Source organism: Filicampus tigris, chromosome 4, assembly GCF_054856515.1.
Source record: "Filicampus tigris isolate MCC_2025a chromosome 4, RoL_Ftig_1.0, whole genome shotgun sequence".
Taxonomy (NCBI): Eukaryota; Metazoa; Chordata; class Actinopteri; order Syngnathiformes; family Syngnathidae; genus Filicampus; species Filicampus tigris.
Window position 1 is genome coordinate 25,893,489 of NC_141220.1, and position 22,426 is coordinate 25,915,914.

At 38.9% G+C, this 22,426-nt stretch overlaps 1 protein-coding gene across 5 annotated transcripts; it reads right to left on the reverse strand.

Moving 5' to 3' along the window:
- Nucleotides 1-12,373: 12,373 nt before the first annotated feature.
- Nucleotides 12,374-21,286, reverse strand: parvg (parvin, gamma). Of its 5 annotated transcripts, none has more exons than XM_086029551.1 (13): nt 21,136-21,286; nt 20,031-20,131; nt 19,496-19,560; nt 17,995-18,097; nt 16,417-16,551; nt 15,936-16,051; nt 15,811-15,866; nt 15,705-15,736; nt 14,783-14,847; nt 14,195-14,263; nt 14,017-14,118; nt 13,255-13,327; nt 12,374-13,009 (listed from the first exon to the last, which is right to left on the reverse strand). In XM_086029551.1, exons 2-13 carry the CDS (start codon nt 20,110-20,112, stop codon nt 12,909-12,911), a joined length of 999 nt encoding a protein of 332 aa, XP_085885677.1. In that variant the 5' UTR covers nt 20,113-20,131; nt 21,136-21,286; the 3' UTR covers nt 12,374-12,908. The 5 variants fall into 5 exon arrangements, with proteins under 5 accessions (XP_085885677.1, XP_085885676.1, XP_085885679.1 ...); XM_086029550.1 differs by having other exon boundaries at nt 13,240-13,327; XM_086029552.1 differs by having other exon boundaries at nt 12,911-13,009; nt 13,162-13,327.
- Between the last annotated feature and the right edge of the window lie 1,140 nt (nt 21,287-22,426).

A 22,426-nucleotide genomic window follows, 5' to 3' on the forward strand; every position in this document is an offset into this window, starting at 1 on the left:
ACAGTGGTCACTTCAGTGGACAGCTATTTAAAAGTTGCTTTCGCCTATATTAATTAATCCCCCCCAAAATATTTACATTTTAAATAGTTACATCAAATCATAATTAATGCATGAAAGGGTTCAAATATTTTTAAAAATGTAGATTAATTAATATAGGCGAAAGCAACTTATAAATAGCTGTCCACTGTTGTGACCACTGTGCATGAAAGGGTTAAAGGACATAGTAGCTCAATGTAAACAATTTTTCGGATTGACTGCCTAAGGCCCTTTGCGTTGAAAGCAATTGTCACTGACTTTGACCATACATCGAAATATCTCCATTACATTAACTCGTACAAAATATTCCGTTTGGGTGAATTCAGTGTGAAAGGCAAAGATGGTCAAATGTCAGCTAATGAAAGCAAGTAAGTTACGGCAATGACCCGCTTTCACCGGGCTGGTCCTGTCTAAGAGACAAAGGCGGGTGGGTCGATAGCACGAGAAAGTTCCTTAAAGCGTCCTCGTCAGAATCACTCAGTCATCGAACGGTTGCAGCGTAATGAAATTCAGACCTTTTACTATAAGTGGCCAAACATTTAGACACATAGCAACAATAAGGCTCTTAAAATTCCTTCATTTCACACCATTCTCCCCATTGGATGTATGTGAATGTACACTGCTTGTGAAACAAAACAAAACCAAAAAATTTGTTGGAGCTTGATCATACATTTGGAACATCATAATGTCTTCTTAATGCAATGACTAATAGGATATTAGGAACTTTTTGGGGTGTGAAATGGGGACGTCTGAAAGGCACGTTGTGGTGGTATTGAACTGTGTAAGTGGCAGATCTCATAATGCAGCCCTAATGCATTATTGATGGACTTCTGTGTGGGGCGGAGTTAACTCCAAGCACAGGAAGGAAGACAATCCCACACAAGCTGCGTGATGCTTTTGAAGGGAAATCTTAATCATAAAACCCTACTTTGAAACCCTAATCCTAGTTTGAAACCCTAACCCTAGTTTGAAACCCTACTATGAAACCCTAGCCCTAGTTTGAAACCCTACTTTGAAACCCTAACCCTAGTTTGAAACCCTAACCCTAGTTTGAAACCCTAGTTGGAAACCCTAACCCTAGTTTGAAACCCTACTTTGAAACCCTAACCCTAGTTGGAAACCCTAACCCTGGTTTGAAACCCTAGTTTGAAACCCTAACCCTAATTTGAAACCCTAGTTTGAAACCCTAACCCTAGTTTGAAACCCTAGTTTGAAACCCTAACCCTAGTTTGAAACCCTACTTTGAAACCATAACCCTAGTTTGAAACCCTACTTTGAAACCCTAACCCTTGTTCAAAACCCTACTTTGAAACCCTAACCCTAGTTTGAAACCCTACTTTGAAACCCTAACCCTAGTTCAAAACCCTACTTTGAAACCTTAACCCTAGTTTAAAACCCTACTTTGAAACCCTAACCCTTGTTCATAACCCTACTTTGAAACCCTAACCCTAGTTTAAAACCCTACTTTGAAACCCTAGCCTTTGTTCAAAACCCTACTTTGAAACCCTAACCCTAGTTTGAAACCCTACTTTGAAACCCTAACCGTACTTTGAAACCCTAACCCTAGTTCAAAACCCTACTTTGAAACCCTAACCCTAGTTTAAAACCCTACTTTGAAACCTTAACCCTATTTTAAAACCCTACTCTGAAACCCTAACCCTTGTTCAAAACCCTACTTTGAAACCCTAACCCTAGTTTGAAACCCTAACCCTAGTTTGAAACCCTACTTGGAAACCCTAACCCTTGTTTAAAACCCTACTTTGAAACCCTAACCCTAGTTTAAAACCCTACTTTGAAACCCTAACCCTTGTTCAAAACCCTACTTTGAAACCCTAACCTTTGTTCGAAACCCTACTTTGAAACCCTAACCCTAGTTTGAAACCCTACTTTGAAACCCTAACCCTAGTTTAAAACCCTACTTTGAAACCCTAACCCTAGTTTGAAACCCTACTTTGAAACCCTAACCCTAGTTTGAAACCCTACTTTGAAACCCTAACCCTAGTTTAAAACCCTACTTTGAAACCCTAACCCTAGTTCAAAACCCTACTTTGAAACCTTAACCCTAGTTCAAAACCCTAATTTGAAACCCTAACCCTAGTTCAAAACCCTAATTTGAAACCCTAACCCTAGTTTAAAACCCTACTTTGTAACCCTAACCCTAGTTTGAAACCCTACTTTGAAACCCTAACCCTAGTTTGAAACCCTAACCCTAGTTTGAAACCCTAGTTGGAAACCCTAACCCTAGTTTGAAACCCTACTTTGAAACCCTAACCCTAGTTGGAAACCCTAACCCTGGTTTGAAACCCTAGTTTGAAACCCTAACCCTAATTTGAAACCCTAGTTTGAAACCCTAACCCTAGTTTGAAACCCTAGTTTGAAACCCTAACCCTAGTTTGAAACCCTACTTTGAAACCATAACCCTAGTTTGAAACCCTACTTTGAAACCCTAACCCTAGTTCAAAACCCTACTTTGAAACCTTAACCCTAGTTCAAAACCCTAATTTGAAACACTAACCCTAGTTCAAAACCCTAATTTGAAACCCTAACCCTAGTTTAAAACCCTACTTTGAAACCCTAACCCTAGTTTGAAACCCTACTTTGAAACCCTAACCCTAGTTTGAAACCCTAACCCTAGTTTGAAACCCTAACCCTAGTTTGAAACCCTAACCCTAGTTTGAAACCCTACTTTGAAACCCTACTTTGAAACCCTAACCCTAGTTCAAAACCCTACTTTGAAACCCTAACCCTAGTTCAAAACCCTACTTTGAAACCTTAACCCTAGTTTAAAACCCTACTTTGAAACCCTAACCTTTGTTCAAAACCCTACTATGAAACCCTAACCTTTGTTCAAAATCGTACTTTGAAACCCTAACCCTATTTTGAAACCCTACTTTGAAACCTTAACCCTATTTTAAAACCCTACTCTGAAACCCTAACCCTTGTTCAAAACCCTACTTTGAAACCCTAACCCTAGTTTGAAACCCTAACCCTAGTTTGAAACCCTACTTTGAAACCCTAACCCTAGTTTGAAACCCTACTTTGAAACCCTAACCCTAGTTTAAAACCCTACTTTGAAACCCTAACCCTAGTTCAAAACCCTACTTTGAAACCTTAACCCTAGTTCAAAACCCTAATTTGAAACCCTAACCCTAGTTCAAAACCCTAATTTGAAACCCTAACCCTAGTTTAAAACCCTACTTTGAAACCCTAACCCTAGTTTGAAACCCTACTTTGAAACCCTAACCCTAGTTTGAAACCCTAACCCTAGTTTGAAACCCTAACCCTAGTTTGAAACCCTACTTTGAAACCCTAACCCTAGTTCAAAACCCTAATTTGAAACCCTAACCCTAGTTTAAAACCCTACTTTGAAACCCTAACCCTTGTTCAAAACCCTACTTTGAAACCCTAACCTTTGTTCGAAACCCTACTTTGAAACCCTAACCCTAGTTTGAAACCCTACTTTGAAACCCTACTTTGAAACCCTAACCCTAGTTTAAAACCCTACTTTGAAACCCTAACCCTAGTTCAAAACCCTACTTTGAAACCCTAACCCTAGTTCAAAACCCTACTTTGAAACCTTAACCCTAGTTCAAAACCCTAATTTGAAACCCTAACCCTAGTTCAAAACCCTAATTTGAAACCCTAACCCTAGTTTAAAACCCTACTTTGAAACCCTAACCCTAGTTTGAAACCCTACTTTGAAACCCTAACCCTAGTTTGAAACCCTAACCCTACTTTGAAACCCTAACCCTAGTTTGAAACCCTACTTTGAAACCCTAACCCTAGTTTGAAACCCTAACCCTAGTTTGAAACCCTAACCCTAGTTTGAAACCCTAACCCTAGTTTGAAACCCTACTTTGAAACCCTACTTTGAAACCCTAACCCTAGTTCAAAACCCTACTTTGAAACCCTAACCCTAGTTCAAAACCCTACTTTGAAACCTTAACCCTAGTTTAAAACCCTACTTTGAAACCCTAACCTTTGTTCAAAACCCTACTTTGAAACCCTAACCTTTGTTCAAAATCGTACTTTGAAACCCTAACCCTATTTTGAAACCCTACTTTGAAACCCTAACCCTATTTTGAAACCCTAACCCTAGTTTGAAACCCTACTTTGAAACCCTAACCCTAGTTTAAAACCCTACTTTGAAACCCTAACCCTAGTTCAAAACCCTACTTTGAAACCCTAACCCTAGTTCAAAACCCTACTTTGAAACCTTAACCCTAGTTTAAAACCCTACTTTGAAACCCTAACCCTTGCTCAAAACCCTTCTTTGAAACCCTAACCCTAGTTTGAAACCCTACTTTGAAACCCTAACCTTTGTTAAAAACCCTACTTTGAAACCCTAACCCTAGTTCAAAACCCTACTTTGAAACCCTAACCCTAGTTTAAAACCCTACTTTGAAACCCTAACCTTTGTTCAAAACCCTACTTTGAAACCCTAAGCCTAGTTTGAAACCCTACTTTGAAACCCTAACCCTAGTTTGAAGCCCTACTTTGAAACCCTAACCCTAGTTCAAAACCCTACTTTGAAACCCTAACCCTAGTTTGAAACCCTACTTTGAAACCCTAACCTTTGTTCAAAACCCTACTTTGAAACCCTAAACCTAGTTTGAAACCCTACTTTGAAACCCTAACCCTATTTTGAAACCCTACTTTGAAACCCTAACCCTATTTTGAAACCCTACTTTGAAACCCTAACCCTAGTTTGAAACCCTACTTTGAAACCCTAACCTTTGTGAAAAACCCTACTTTGAAACCCTAACCCTAGTTTGAAACCCTACTTTGAAACCCTAACCTTTGTTCAAAACCCTACTTTGAAACCCTAGCCCTAGTTTGAAACCCTAATTTGAAACCCTACTTTGAAACCCTAACCCTATTTTGAAACCCTACTTTGAAACCCTAACCCTAGTTTGAAACCCTACTTTGAAACCCTAACCTTTGTTCAAAACCCTACTCTGAAACCCTAACCCTAGTTTGAAACCCTACTTTGAAACCCTAACCCTACTTTAAAACCCTACTTTGAAACACTAACCCTAGTTCAAAACCCTACTTTGAAACCCTAACCTTTGTTCAAAACCCTACTTTGAAATCCTAACCCTAGTTTGAAACCCTACTTTGAAACCCTAACCCTAGTTTAAAACCCTACTTTGAAATCCTAACCCTTGTTCAAAACCCTACTTTGAAACACTAACCTTTGTTCAAAACCCTACTTTTGAAACCCTAACCCTAGTGTGAAACCTTACTTTGAAACCCTAACCCTAGTTTGAAACCCTACTTTGAAACCCTAACCCTAGTTTGAAACCCTACTTTGAAACCCTAACCCTAGTTTGAAACCCTACTTTGAAACCCTAACCCTAGTTTGAAACCCTACTTTGAAACCCTAACCCTAGTTTAAAACCCAACTTCGAAACCCTAACCCTAGTTTGAAACCCTACTTTGAAACCCTAACCCTATTTTGAAACCCTACTTTGAAACCCTAACCCTAGTTTAAAACCCTACTTTGAAACCCTAACCTTTGTGAAAAACCCTACTTTGAAACCCTAACCCTAGTTTGAAACCCTACTTTGAAACCCTAACCCTAGTTTAAAACCCTAATTTGAAACCCTAACCTTTGTTCAAGACCCTACTTTGAAACCCTAACCCTAGTTTTAAACCCTACTTTGAAACCCTAACCCTAGTTTGAAACCCTACTTTGAAACCCTAACCCTAGTTTAAAACCCTACTTTGAAACCCTAACCCTAGTTTGAAACCCTACTTTGAAACCCTAACCCTATTTTGAAACCCTACTTTGAAACCCTAACCCTAGTTTGAAACCCTACTTTGAAACCCTAACCTTTGTTCAAAACCCTACTCTGAAACCCTAACCCTAGTTTGAAACCCTACTTTGAAACCCTAACCCTACTTTAAAACCCTACTTTGAAACACTAACCCTAGTTCAAAACCCTACTTTGAAACCCTAACCTTTGTTCAAAACCCTACTTTGAAATCCTAACCCTAGTTTGAAACCCTACTTTGAAACCCTAACCCTAGTTTAAAACCCTACTTTGAAATCCTAACCCTTGTTCAAAACCCTACTTTGAAACACTAACCTTTGTTCAAAACCCTACTTTTGAAACCCTAACCCTAGTGTGAAACCTTACTTTGAAACCCTAACCCTAGTTTGAAACCCTACTTTGAAACCCTAACCCTAGTTTGAAACCCTACTTTGAAACCCTAACCCTAGTTTAAAACCCTACTTTGAAACCCTAACCCTAGTTTGAAACCCTACTTTGAAACCCTAACCCTAGTTTAAAACCCAACTTCGAAACCCTAACCCTAGTTTGAAACCCTACTTTGAAACCCTAACCCTATTTTGAAACCCTACTTTGAAACCCTAACCCTAGTTTAAAACCCTACTTTGAAACCCTAACCTTTGTGAAAAACCCTACTTTGAAACCCTAACCCTAATTTGAAACCCTACTTTGAAACCCTAACCCTAGTTTAAAACCCTAATTTGAAACCCTAACCTTTGTTCAAGACCCTACTTTGGAACCCTAACCCTAGTTTTAAACCCTACTTTGAAACCCTAACCCTAGTTTGAAACCCTACTTTGAAACCCTAACCCTAGTTTAAAACCCTACTTTGAAACCCTAACCCTAGTTTGAAACCCTACTTTGAAACCCTAACCCTATTTTGAAACCCTACTTTGAAACCCTAACCCTAGTTTAAAACCATAACCTTTGTTAAAAACCCTACTTTGAAACCCTAACCGTAGTTTGAAACCCTACTTTGAAACCCTAACCCTAGTTTAAAACCCAACTTTGAAACCCTAACCCTAGTTTGAAACCCTACTTTGAAACCCTAACCCTATTTTGAAACCCTACTTTGAAACCCTAACCCTAGTTTAAAACCCTACTTTGAAACCCTAACCTTTGTGAAAAACCCTACTTTGAAACCCTAACCCTAGTTTGAAACCCTACTTTGAAACCCTAACCCTAGTTTAAAACCCTAATTTGAAACCTTAACCTTTGTTCAAGACCCTACTTTGAAACCCTAACCCTAGTTTGAAACCCTACTTTGAAACCCTAACCCTAGTTTGAAACCCTACTTTGAAACCCTAACCCTAGTTTAAAACCCTACTTTGAAACCCTAACCCTAGTTTGAAACCCTACTTTGAAACCCTAACCCTATTTTGAAACCCTAACCCTAGTTTAAAACCCTAACCTTTGTTAAAAACCCTACTTTGAAACCCTAACCCTAGTTTGAAACCCTACTTTGAAACCCTAACCCTAGTTTGAAACCCTAATTTGAAACCCTAACCTTTGTTCAAAACCCTCCTTTGAAACCCTAACCCTAGTTTGAAACCCTATTTTGAAACCCTAACCTTAGTTTGAAACCCAACTTTGAAACCCTAACCCTAGTTTAAAACCCTACTTTGAAACCCTAACCTTTGTTCAAAACCCTACTCTGAAACCCTAACCCTAGTTTGAAACCCTACTTTGAAACCCTAACCCTACTTTAAAACCCTACTTTGAAACACTAACCCTAGTTCAAAACCCTACTTTGAAACCCTAACCTTTGTTCAAAACCCTACTTTGAAATCCTAACCCTAGTTTGAAACCCTACTTTGAAACCCTAACCCTAGTTTAAAACCCTACTTTGAAATCCTAACCCTTGTTCAAAACCCTACTTTGAAACACTAACCTTTGTTCAAAACCCTACTTTTGAAACCCTAACCCTAGTGTGAAACCTTACTTTGAAACCCTAACCCTAGTTTGAAACCCTACTTTGAAACCCTAACCCTATTTTGAAACCCTACTTTGAAACCCTAACCCTAGTTTAAAACCCTACTTTGAAACCCTAACCCTAGTTCAAAACCCTACTTTGAAACCTTAACCCTAGTTCAAAACCCTAATTTGAAACCCTAACCCTAGTTCAAAACCCTAATTTGAAACCCTAACCCTAGTTTAAAACCCTACTTTGAAACCCTAACCTTTGTTCAAAATCCTACTTTGAAACCCTAAGCCTAGTTTGAAACCCTACTTTGAAACCCTAACCCTAGTTTGAAACCCTACGTTGAAACCCTAACCCTAGTTCAAAACCCTACTTTGAAACCCTAACCCTAGTTTAAAACCCTACTTTGAAACCCTAACCTTTGTTCAAAACCCTACTTTGAAACCCTAACCTTTGTTCAAAATCCTACTTTGAAACCCTAACCCTATTTTGAAACCCTACTTTGAAACCCTAACCCTATTTTGAAACCCTAATTTGAAACCCTAACCCTAGTTTGAAACCCTACTTTGAAACCCTAACCCTAGTTTAAAACCCTACTTTGAAACCCTAACCCTAGTTCAAAACCCTACTTTGAAACCCTAACCCTAGTTCAAAACCCTACTTTGAAACCTTAACCCTAGTTTAAAACCCTACTTTGAAACCCTAACCCTTGCTCAAAACCCTTCTTTGAAACCCTAACCCTAGTTTGAAACCCTACTTTGAAACCCTAACCCTATTTTGAAACCCTAACCCTAGTTTAAAACCCTACTTTGAAACCCTAACCTTTGTTCAAAACCCTACTTTGAAACCCTAAGCCTAGTTTGAAACCCTACTTTGAAACCCTAACCCTAGTTTGAAACCCTACTTTGAAACCCTAACCCTAGTTCAAAACCCTACTTTGAAACCCTAACCCTAGTTTGAAACCCTACTTTGAAACCCTAACCTTTGTTCAAAACCCTACTTTGAAACCCTAAACCTAGTTTGAAACCCTACTTTGAAACCCTAACCCTATTTTGAAACCCTACTTTAAAACCCTAACCCTATTTTGAAACCCTACTTTGAAACCCTAACCCTAGTTTGAAACCCTACTTTGAAACCCTAACCTTTGTGAAAAACCCTACTTTGAAACCCTAACCCTAGTTTGAAACCCTACTTTGAAACCCTAACCTTTGTTCAAAATCCTACTTTGAAACCCTAACCCTATTTTGAAACCCTACTTTGAAACCCTAACCCTATTTTGAAACCCTAATTTGAAACCCTAACCCTAGTTTGAAACCCTACTTTGAAACCCTAACCCTAGTTTAAAACCCTACTTTGAAACCCTAACCCTAGTTCAAAACCCTACTTTGAAACCCTAACCCTAGTTCAAAACCCTACTTTGAAACCTTAACCCTAGTTTAAAACCCTACTTTGAAACCCTAACCCTTGCTCAAAACCCTTCTTTGAAACCCTAACCCTAGTTTGAAACCCTACTTTGAAACCCTAACCCTATTTTGAAACCCTAACCCTAGTTTAAAACCCTACTTTGAAACCCTAACCTTTGTTCAAAACCCTACTTTGAAACCCTAAGCCTAGTTTGAAACCCTACTTTGAAACCCTAACCCTAGTTTGAAACCCTACTTTGAAACCCTAACCCTAGTTCAAAACCCTACTTTGAAACCCTAACCCTAGTTTGAAACCCTACTTTGAAACCCTAACCTTTGTTCAAAACCCTACTTTGAAACCCTAAACCTAGTTTGAAACCCTACTTTGAAACCCTAACCCTATTTTGAAACCCTACTTTGAAACCCTAACCCTATTTTGAAACCCTACTTTGAAACCCTAACCCTAGTTTGAAACCCTACTTTGAAACCCTAACCTTTGTGAAAAACCCTACTTTGAAACCCTAACCCTAGTTTGAAACCCTACTTTGAAACCCTAACCTTTGTTCAAAACCCTACTTTGAAACCCTAACCCTAGTTTGAAACCCTAATTTGAAACCCTACTTTGAAACCCTAACCCTATTTTGAAACCCTACTTTGAAACCCTAAGCCTAGTTTGAAACCCTACTTTGAAACCCTAACCCTAGTTTGAAACCCTACTTTGAAACCCTAACCCTAGTTCAAAACCCTACTTTGAAACCCTAACCCTAGTTTGAAACCCTACTTTGAAACCCTAACCTTTGTTCAAAACCCTACTTTGAAACCCTAAACCTAGTTTGAAACCCTACTTTGAAACCCTAACCCTATTTTGAAACCCTACTTTGAAACCCTAACCCTATTTTGAAACCCTACTTTGAAACCCTAACCCTAGTTTGAAACCCTACTTTGAAACCCTAACCTTTGTGAAAAACCCTACTTTGAAACCCTAACCCTAGTTTGAAACCCTACTTTGAAACCCTAACCTTTGTGAAAAACCCTACTTTGAAACCCTAACCCTAGTTTGAAACCCTACTTTGAAACCCTAACCTTTGTTCAAAACCCTACTTTGAAACCCTAACCCTAGTTTGAAACCCTAATTTGAAACCCTACTTTGAAACCCTAACCCTATTTTGAAACCCTACTTTGAAACCCTAACCCTAGTTTGAAACCCTACTTTGAAACCCTAACCTTTGTTCAAAACCCTACTCTGAAACCCTAACCCTAGTTTGAAACCCTACTTTGAAACCCTAACCCTACTTTAAAACCCTACTTTGAAACATTAACCCTAGTTCAAAACCCTACTTTGAAACCCTAACCTTTGTTCAAAACCCTACTTTGAAATCCTAACCCTAGTTTGAAACCCTACTTTGAAACCCTAACCCTAGTTTAAAACCCTACTTTGAAATCCTAACCCTTGTTCAAAACCCTACTTTGAAACACTAACCTTTGTTCAAAACCCTACTTTTGAAACCCTAACCCTAGTGTGAAACCTTACTTTGAAACCCTAACCCTAGTTTGAAACCCTACTTTGAAACCCTAACCCTAGTTTGAAACCCTACTTTGAAACCCTAACCTTTGTTAAAAACCCTACTTTGAAACCCTAACCCTAGTTCAAAACCCTACTTTGAAACCCTAACCCTAGTTTAAAACCCTAATTTGAAACCCTAACCTTTGTTCAAGACCCTACTTTGAAACCCTAACCCTAGTTTTAAACCCTACTTTGAAACCCTAACCCTAGTTTGAAACCCTACTTTGAAACCCTAACCCTAGTTTAAAACCCTACTTTGAAACCCTAACCCTAGTTTGAAACCCTACTTTGAAACCCTAACCCTATTTTGAAACCCTACTTTGAAACCCTAACCCTAGTTTAAAACCCTAACCTTTGTTAAAAACCCTACTTTGAAACCCTAACCCTAGTTTGAAACCCTACTTTGAAACCCTAACCCTAGTTTAAAACCCAACTTTGAAACCCTAACCCTAGTTTGAAACCCTACTTTGAAACCCTAACCCTATTTTGAAACCCTACTTTGAAACCCTAACCCTAGTTTAAAACCCTACTTTGAAACCCTAACCTTTGTGAAAAACCCTACTTTGAAACCCTAACCCTAGTTTGAAACCCTACTTTGAAACCCTAACCCTAGTTTAAAACCCTAATTTGAAACCTTAACCTTTGTTCAAGACCCTACTTTGAAACCCTAACCCTAGTTTGAAACCCTACTTTGAAACCCTAACCCTAGTTTGAAACCCTACTTTGAAACCCTAACCCTAGTTTAAAACCCTACTTTGAAACCCTAACCCTAGTTTGAAACCCTACTTTGAAACCCTAACCCTATTTTGAAACCCTAACCCTAGTTTAAAACCCTAACCTTTGTTAAAAACCCTACTTTGAAACCCTAACCCTAGTTTGAAACCCTACTTTGAAACCCTAACCCTAGTTTGAAACCCTAATTTGAAACCCTAACCTTTGTTCAAAACCCTCCTTTGAAACCCTAACCCTAGTTTGAAACCCTATTTTGAAACCCTAACCTTAGTTTGAAACCCAACTTTGAAACCCTAACCCTAGTTTAAAACCCTACTTTGAAACCCTAACCTTTGTGCAAAACCCTATTTTGAAACCCTAACCCTAGTTTGAAACCCTCTTTTGAAACCCCCAACCCTCCTTCAAAACCCTTCTTCGAAGCGTTAACCCTAGTTTAAAACCCTACTTTGAAACGCTAACCAAAGTTTAACATCCAACTTTGATACCATAACCCTAGTTTAAAACCATAATTTGAAAACCTAAGCCTAAAATAAACCTAACTTTAAAACCTCAATTGAAACCCTACTTTGAAACCGTAGTGTAAATCTCTACTTTGAAATCTTAATCCCAAATTAAAAAAAGAAAAAAAAATCTTAACCCCAAATTTATAATTTTTTAAAAAAACCTTCGTAAATAATATTCAATTTTAAGGCATGGAACTTCAAAGACAATTCCACCTTAAATTAAAGAATTAAATGCAAATGCATTCTACTAAAAAGTTAAATAAAACTGAACTGCACTTAGGCCGTGGTTCTTGTGCATACCACTCGCCCTATCACACAGAGCTGGGCAATCAATCCGCCAATGAAATACGTGCTGTATTTAAAAAATAAATAAATAAACGATCAAGATGGAGAATAATGAAGAAACTCTGGGACACAGCTTTCTTTGATTAGTCTGGTTTTTATTTTATTTTCAACTCTTAACTTTTGAATAGTTAAATAAAGAAATCTAGTAAAATATTGAATTCGTATAAATTATAAAACACCACAGTAGCAACATTCTCTCCCGATAACCAGCAAACGCAGAAAATGTGATCCCAAAACCCGATTGTCCCTAAAATAGTTTGCCCTTGTTCTTCTGTCTTTTTAGCAGTTGGCAAACCCGCTTCATGCCGCATTACTGCCACCTACTGAACACGTCCTTCCATTGCGAGGAAGCCAATGTGATTTCATGGTAGCTGCTGCCATCTAGTGGTGGGGGTGCGAAGTGCATGTTGCCGCTAAGTAGCTAACTGGAATAATAAATACAGGACATTTGGAGGACATTTGAGTTGATAAAATATTTTTGTACTCATGACATTTTCATGAACACAGCAAAGGAGGCGGTAGAAGAAGAATCACTTTTTTTTGTGTGCACAGTGTGTCACATTGAAGACCAAAGGTGGGGGAGCGTGGGGAACAATAGGGTCCATTTTGTCAGACACATTGGGCGGCCGTCTTCTCATCTTGCTTTGCGTGCTTGCTAAAAAGAGCGTAGAGGACCCTCAGCGTGGCTTCGGCGTCCTGAGTGACGACGTCTAAACAGGAAACGTTCACAGGTGAGGTTGCTTGGTCGTTACAATCAAGCACATGACGTCATGACAGGCGTCAACAGAAGCACAACACGAGATGGGTTAACTGTTGTAGTTGCTATGAATTGCCACTAGGTGACAACTTCCTGGCCACTCACCGCGACGTCAAAGTGTGAGTCGGTATCAAAACGGATTGAGTTAAGAGTGGTTATGTTTCGACGACTCGACTTGCGTACGAGAGTTGTTGTCACCTTGCGGTTGAACCGAGGGGACGTGCAGGCCCGAATGAGTGAGGAGGCTCAGGGACAACGACACGTTGCGAAGCTGCAAGGCGGAAGCACGACAATCATCAAAACTCGCACGGCAGTCGTCAAGCATTCACTTCAATACCTGACCCGCTTAAGTGCTGTAATTTGAAGTCCTTACTTCTAGGCTTGAAACCCTAATTAAAAATACTAACCCAGTTTTCAAATTAGAGTTTGAAACACTAACCCCGACTCAACAATTGTAGTACCAAACCGTTACCGCTGATTTAAAACTCTACTCTGAAACCCTAACCTCTTCTGGAAACTCTAATTCTACACAAAACTGTAGTCCTGATTTGAAACCCTAACCCTAGCTTGAAACCCTAACCATGGCTTGAAACCATAAGCCTTCCTTGAAAACAAAACTTGAAACCCTAACCCTGGCTTGAAATCCTCATTTGAAACCTGAACCCCGGTTTGAAACTTTCATTTGAAACCCCAACCTTGCTTTAAAACCCTAATTTGAAATCCTAACCCTGGCTTGAAACCCCAATTTGAAACCCTAACACTACCTTGAAACCCCAATTTGAAACCCTAACCCCAGTTTGAAACCTTAAATTGACACTCCAACCCTGTCTTGAAACCCAAAATTGAAATCCTAACTTTGTTCGGAAACCCCAATTTGAAATCCTAACCCTGATTTGAAAGCCCAACCCAACCTCTAAACCCGTTTTGAAACCCTAACCCGGCTCAACTGAAGGCTGGTACCATCTGTTCGTGGTCGACGGGGGTCAGAGCGAAGTCGCAGAGAGGAATGAAGAAACCTTCCAGTTGGCCGATCAGCAGCAGCAGGATCACGCCGTCAGAAAACTGCACGCAAAACGCAATTTGAGACAACGCCGCTACGGACCATGACATTGAGCATCGCGATCCACCGTGTTTCTACCTGCTTGTCCAGATCGGACACGTGCAGGCCCAGGTTGGCCATGCGCTTGTTGACAAAGCCAAGCAGAACCTAAAACGCGCCAAGACATTTTGTTTCACACGCTACGCTGGACATTTGTGTACACTTCGCTTCATATACAGTACATATACATTAAATGTGAAAAGAATGTTGTTCTTATTTGCCCAAATATTGTAAAAAATGACATTTTAGAGTTGTAATTCAAATATTGTGCTACTGTGACACATGACCATAACTTACGTAACATGGCAGTGTGGCAATTGACTGAGTGCATTTGGGTGACAGAGACTCTCCACACTTCGCTTTTAAACTAATTTGATTGAAAATTGGATTCGATTCGAAAAACTAGCTGCAGAACATTGCGCCCTGCAACAAAGTTCACTCGCGTCTATCCGCCTTGACGCCATAAAAGACGCAAAAGTTGTAAAAGGCCCTGAGGGTTAAAGAGCAAAAGTCCAACGAGAATGCTGATTCATTGCCTTTCCATCACTTTAGTGCCTGCAGAGCTTTCTGCAAATTGGCACCTTCGCCCTCCTTCCTTGTCGTCGTTTTTTTTTATTTTTTATATACCTGCTTCACCAGTGCGACCTTGTGAGCCTCCATCTTCAGCAGCTGCTCCACGTGATTACCTTCACCTGCACGGTGGAGCGCAAAAGCGCATTAGCATGCGTCACGCTGACGCATGAGACAAGCACAAATCTTTCTTTACGATACCAATCTTGGGTTGTTTTTAACATTTCATTCATACATTGAATAGATTTTATATCAATACTATATTACATAAATAAAAAGCACCAATAAGCATTTTTATAAACCTCACTTTGTATTTCTGTTGTGGTTTCTGTGCAGTGCCAGCGTTGTTGCCGTTTTTAATCCACGCAAAAAAACAGTCATGATTTCATTCATGAATATTTTGGGATAAGTAAATAAGCATTTTTTTTTAGAACCTTAAAGGGGGAAATTAACCCAAACGTATTTTTCATTCTGATTAATATTGCTTTTGTGGAATATGAGTTAAGCAGCAAAATCCACCCGTTTTTAGCTAGCTCAGGAAGGCGGCCATTTTGTCAATTCTGTCGACTGAAAATGACATCACAATTGCTCAGGTAACGACCAATCACGGCTCAGCTTTAGAAAACAGGTCAACCGTGATTGGTCGTTACCTAAGCCCTGAGTAATTGTGATGTCATTTTCAGTCGACAGAAGTGACAAAATGGCCGACCCAGAGATGGCTAAAAACGGGTGGATTAACTCTTATTCCACAAACGCAATATTTATCAGAATGCCGTGTTTCAACTAGTGGGCTTGCATAGAACATATTCTTGAAAAAAATATGTTTGGGTTAACCTTTAATCATTTTTTTTCTGGGTTATAGTACAATCGGACACTTGGTGGGATTTATGTTTGATTGTTTTTATGAAAACATTGTGGGGAAACTATGCCCCAAAAAATACGGCGGGCAAATACACCGGAGATACTACAATATACTCACCATCCGTGCTGCTGAGGTTCTCCGAATTGGTGCTGAAAATAGAAAAACAAGAATCAACAAAATGTTCTCCTCAGATGAACAGAACTTAAAAGCGGTGGTCACCTACCTCTCTCCTGTCAGGACTTCGCTTTGAACGTCTGATCGGATTCCCCCGTCGCTCACCTGCACGGAGGTCGGCGTGAGCTAACTAACGCTAACCCGGAGCTTTTCCGGCCGGAGGCGCCGACATACTTCCGCGAGCACAACTTGAACCTTCACGTCGGAGGGCAACTCCAACTCGGGCTGGAAATGTGTCACCATGGCAACCAGCAGATGGAGAGTAGCCAGGAGGTCTTTCTTGTGGATCGCTGAAAGGACAGCAGGCCAACGGGACTTTTTCATGGCTTGGATGCAAATACAGTGCTACCTTGGCGCAGACGTACACTTAAATATCAAGTGTTGGGTTTTTTTTCCCCCCGTGTAAAAAAAGCTTGAAGAAGGTCAAACATCCATCTGTGACAAAGCACGTCAAGTCATATGTCAAATGAAAGGGCACGATGAGGCCCTTCCAAATGTGCAAGGATTTTGTCGATATACGCTCACGCGATGATGTCGTAAGAGGAAATCGATATGTAACTAAACCTCAATGTTCACTAGTGAGATGACGATGATGAAGGCACCGCTTCCAGAAGCCCCTCCCCCCTCCCCCAACCCGTTTGTCGGCATGACTCACAGCTGGCGTTCCACTTGGTGCCCGGCTGGTCCAGTCTCTTGTCCAACTCCTCCACGACGGCTTCCAGCTTGCGGATCTGAGCCGAGCTGGTCAGCGCGATCTCCTCCAAGGGCAAGTGCACGCCGGCCAATCTGGCTGCAGGGAGGAAGGGATGAAGCTAAAGTATTCGCCACCGTCACGTTTTCCCCCCTTTTTTGTTTTGTTCTAGCCTCATTCCAAATCAATTTGACCCCCTCAAAGTTCTGCAACAATACCCATTATTTTTTTTGTGAGCAAATTGATTAACAATAAAATACAAAAATGTATACATTCAGGTTATACAATGTACATACATTGTAATAAATTTAAATTATTATTATTTCCATTGCCCGCACGACAGGAAACATCTGTCATAATTAAAAAAATGTTTGCGGATGAATTCTGCAATCAAGATTGAACATTTCATCCATATGAATTATTATGGATACGAAATAAATACATTGCAAATGTCAGAATGAGATTCTGTGAGGGCATTTAAAAAGTGATCATCGTTTTATCTATGGTATTTATTATGGATGAATAAAAAAGTGATTAAAAAATAATTGTAGAAATGTAACGCTATACTAGCAGAAGTTTATAAAATCATTCATCCTGCAATGGACACATGACAGACATGTCCCCATACAACATATGTAGAAATATGAATGATCAATATTGATGATGAATAATTGATGTATTAAAAAATATATACACTGATATAAATATTGTCACATCAACTGAATGTTGAATTGAAAAGTCAAAATGAGGTTTATAGCTAAAGCTTAATTCGGCAATGGAATCAAGACTCTACATTCCATTTCCCACATGTCGGAGTATGATCAAATATGAATTGTTATGAATAATTGAAATGTCATCAAATCTCATCAATATTGGAATACAATCCAGCAGTGACATAAAGATGACAAAATAATACATTTGAAGGATGGTAGCTCTTAATGATCATGAATACATTAAATATACATTCAATGTTGACACAAAAAGATAACTCATTCATCACCGATATCATTTATTTAAAAAACCCAAACTGTACAGTGAATGTATTCAAATGTTAACATTTATTCTGCAATGGCAGCAAGACTTCACATTGAACAATTAATTACTGGTAGACTAGAATAAATTCCACTGTTGCAATAAATCATTTGAAAGAAATTTTTTAAGCTCTATTAATTATCATACCTATGTATGTTTTTGTCCAAATATATTTTTTACAGAATATAAATAAAACATTTGGGGGGGGGGGGAAACTGTTTCTTTAAGTATTTTAAAAGTGATTTCAAGTACGACGAAATCTCATGAACGCATTTAGAAAATGAGCAAAAACAGTGCGGAAAAAGTGAATGGAATATTTTAACGTGTTCAAAAAGATATATTCTACGTATTTTATTGAAATGTAAACATATTGTGCATTCACACAGGCCCCACATACTCTTTTAGAAATGACCATTTCTCCCCGAAATTCTGCAGATAGCAGATGAAAATTGTCCGTGTTTGCGTGCGCGTGCGCGTGCTGAGCGGAAAGAAGCGAGAGCGTCATCTGACCAAGAAGATGATGAAGAACCAGCCCGTCGTACAGATCGTCATCCAGACTCCGAACCACGATGTGCTCTGCTTTCAGAGTGCGATTGATCCAATCAAGCAGCGCCTGGCCAGACACACACGCGCGCGCACGCACAATTTCATTTCCCTGCATTGAGCTCTCAACGCCTTTAATAGTCCTAATTAATTTTGTGAGATAACAGCAAATCCTGCGCTCGATGGCGAAAGGAGCCAAAGATTCAGTCTGACAACAAAGCAAGAAGCTTATGAATTCATTGCGGGAGACGCTTTCTTGGAGGGGGCGGGGCTGTCGCCCAGGAGAGTCAAGCATGGCCCTTCTTGCAGCTCGCCGAAGCATTTGCCGCGAGCGCGTTTCACAAAGCGCCATTTCCATTCCAGCGTTTCAGTCGAGTGTGTGAGTTTCTCAGAAGGTGTGAGATTCTTTCAGCGAAGCGTGCGAGGGTGCGCGCCATCGTGTCTCAATAGTGTGTGTTCGAGTGTTTCAGTTGCTTGTCAGAGTGTTGCAGTTGTGTGTGAGCACATTTCGGTAGTGTGTGAAGGTGTTCATATAGAGTGCGTGAGAGTGTTTCGTTTGGTTGTGGGAGTGGTTCAATTGAGTGCGAGCGTTTTTCGGCAGTGTGTGTGAAAGCGTCTCATGAATGTGTGACAAGGCGCGTCAGTAGTGCGTGTGAGAGTTTCAGTCGTGGATGTGAGAGCATGATAGAGGTCTTTGTGTTACATTTCGGTAAGTGTGTGTAAGCGAGAGTGTTTCAGTAGGCAGTGTGAGAGTGTTTCAGCGGTATTTGAGAGAGCATTTCACAAGTACGTGGTAGTGTGTGTGTGAGCATAACAGTAGTGCACAGTAGTGTGTGTGTTTGCTTGCTGGCATTTCAGTAACGTGTGTGAGAGCATTTCAGTTGTGTGAGCGTTTCAGAAGCGTGTATACATGTGAGTGTGAGAGAGAGAGAGAGAATTTCAGTAGAATGTGTGAGAGTGTTTTAGTCAAGTGTGTTGCAATGTTTTACTTGTACATGAGAAAACTTCGGTAGCGTGTGTTTCAGTATTGGGCGAGAGTGTTCATAAACGTGTGTCAGGGCGTTTCAACTGTATGTGTGAGAGTTTCAGGTTTTTGTGTGACAGCATTTCAGTAAAGTGTATGAGAGCGAGTGTGTGGGAGTGTGTCAGTAGTGCGTGTGTTTCAGTGTGTGCGAGAGCATTTCAGTGGTGTGTTGCGAGGGAGTGTTTCATTAGTGCGTGTGAGAGCGTAGCGGTAGTGTGTGAGAGCATTTCATGAATGTGTGTCAGGGTGTTTCAGAGCTAAAAAGTTGAAAATTGTGTGAGTTTGCGAGCGCAAACCTGTCGAAATTGCGAAAAAAAATCTTCCCTCCGTAGACGTGTGAATAGTCGCTGACGTGCAGACAGAAAATCGACATCACAAATATATGGAAACATATTCGTCGGGAAAGGAGCCTCTGTATTGTTTATAAAACACAAAGACTCTTACCTCCTTGAGCTTCTCCAGTTTGGGGTCTTTTAGAGACGTCGGCTGGATCATCTTCGTCCTCAAAACTGTTTGGAGAACGTCATAATAAAGTTCAGATCTCAGTCATAGCTTGTTTACAAGGCTATTTTCAGAGAATATATATATATATATATATATATATATATATATATATATATATAAAATTTTAAGTAGGTCTGATCCTTGTTTGCGGATTAGAAATGATATGCATAATAGACATACGTAGTACCTCAATGAAAGTAATGTTTTGAGTAAGTTGAGTAAATTTTTGTGAAAATAAGTTCTTGCACTATTGCTGCTCATTGAATGGTAATTTTTCTGCAAGAGCCACGTGGTTCACAGTATGTGGTTATTTTATTGTTTGCCTTTCTTTGTTGCTGAATGGTGGATCTCTAATACATGCAGTGAGAAAAGTAGTATGAAAAATGAAATATATCAACACAACAACATGTATTTGGTCCATATTTAAAACGACATTTTGACCCTACCATATACATCTGGTTAGAAAGAAACATACCTCGATAGCATTCAGCATCCGCAACTCCGGCTTCTCCTTCTTCTGCTTTTTCATTGTGATGTTGAGACACATCCGTCTCCATAGCGCCCTCTATGGCGGTACTTCAAACATACAATTATTCATGCTTGACTTTAGTCGGAAGCTGCACATACAAAACCTCAGCTGAACTGAAACCAACTCAACTTTATTTAGACTGTGCATGAAACATAAAACACAATATCTTATTATATTATTAATAAGAATAATAAATATAATAAATATATAAATGTTATATTATTTTCGTATTGAAGTGTAAAAAGCTGTTTTCCTCATATTTTACGTGCAATTATTATATTTAAAAAAGGTAAATACATGAATGACAACAAAAAAATGTAAAAGTAGGCAATAAAATGTTTAAAATAAAATATAATATATCATATTTATTATTATCATTGAGTAAAAAAGTAAAGTTATTATTTTTTATAAAATACATTTTATTTGTGGAGCCCTTTTCTGACATTCAAAGCTCCATTGATAAGAAAAGCACATTTTGATTTTGAGTCTTTAAAAAGCTCAAAGCAATATTTAAAAATTAAGCAATGATTATACAGTATGTATTTATATGACCTATATCTTTGCTGCTGTGGGATCAATAAAGGCCTTCTTATCTTATCTTATATTTTAAAACACACAGTTTTGTTTTTTGTCTTCTCAAATTTCCGTAATTTTTGAGTGTAAAATGCTACAAATTTAAGTCAAGTCAAGTTGATAAGTCTGGACATTTTCATAGAGAATGAGCTCGCTTTAAATGACAATTGAAATGTTTTTGTTCCTTTAAGTAAAATAGAAAAGGATAAAAATACTTGAAGATATTTCGTGCTTTCCTTTTTTTTTTTTTTTTTTACTCCTCAATATGACACCTTCTTCAATGAGAGACTCTCGGGGTATTTTTATTCAGGTGTCATATATGAGTCAAACATGAAAGTAACACGTGGTGACAAGTCAGACCTCCACATCCTCTTTATGTGACCTCTGAATTTTTCCTTCTTTTTTTGCAAACAAGATTATTGATAAAAAAAAAAAGATATAATTTTTTTTAGGTATTTTTTTTTTTCAAGCTGCTTACCTCCTCTGATGGCTGAAGGCTGTCAAGAAAAAGCCAAGGGATAAATAAATGCGTTCAACTTCAATCTATTGTATTTGTGGATTGCAATGAAAAGCTCTGTCAGCGCATGGGTGCTTAAAGAAAATAAAATGTCAGCTAGTCTGAAGTGAAGCCACACACACTTGAGAGGATGTGGTGTGGAAAACAGTAGCACTTCCTCTATTTTGACTGAGATGTAACTTCACTACAGTGAACAGAATACGGAAGCATCACAAACACTTTGTAATGAGACACTTGGAAAATATAATACAGTGGTACCTTGACTTATGAATTTAATTGTCATACCTGCATATGGACCTATTCGATTTTTTGGGGGGGTGGAAAATGCTTATTGTCAGTTTATCTGGGTTTTTTTTTCAAGATTTGTTTTATTTGGGTTTAAATTGTGTTAATTTTTTTTCCAGTGCATTTATGATGCGCGTCAATTAAATGCAGAGCCACCGAAGAGTAAATTTTCTATTCATTGAATGTATTTTTAAAATAATTGAAATACCATTCGTCTGCTCCCGCCCCTCAAAAGCACCTCAATTTTTGTTCTAAATATGTTTTTTAAAAAAAAGCACTGTATTGTAAGTTATATGCTATGGTTGTTATAGTTCATGAAAACAAATAATAATTAATATCATGTATCAGCGTTTATTTTAGATTTTAGATTTATTTCTGTATTGCTGAACGTCCATACAGATGAAAGAGGATCGAACGGTGATTTGATAATTGTAGTTTAATTTATTTAATTACACAACACTAGACAAATAATCCAAATGTATATTTAAAAAAAAAAAAACTAAACTAAAACAAATCATTAAAAAAAAAAAATCATTAAACTTACTCTATAAACCAATTAAAACTAACGGAATTAAAAAAAAAAAAAAAAGAGTCAAAACGATATAAAATCTAACTGTAATGAAAAATCCCAAACTATTATAACCCTGATGCAAAAACGCCAGGAAGACCGACCCAGGATTCCCACCCAGAACCTCAGAACAGCGAGGCAGACATGTTAACCGCTAGCTCACCACTCGGTCGTGAAAGGTAATGTCAACAACCAAAACAGACAGGAAGCACAGAAAACAAGCTATCAAAAAAAAAAAAAAAGTGAAAAAAGGGACCACCTGACAGCCAGATGAAGGGGCAATTTGGGGGGGGGGGGTATGTGGAAGGTTACCATAGCAACAAAGAAGGGAGCTCTAAAATAAACCCATCATTCCTTTGCCCAAATTGGTGGAATGTTTCGGAGGCAGCGCTAACAAAT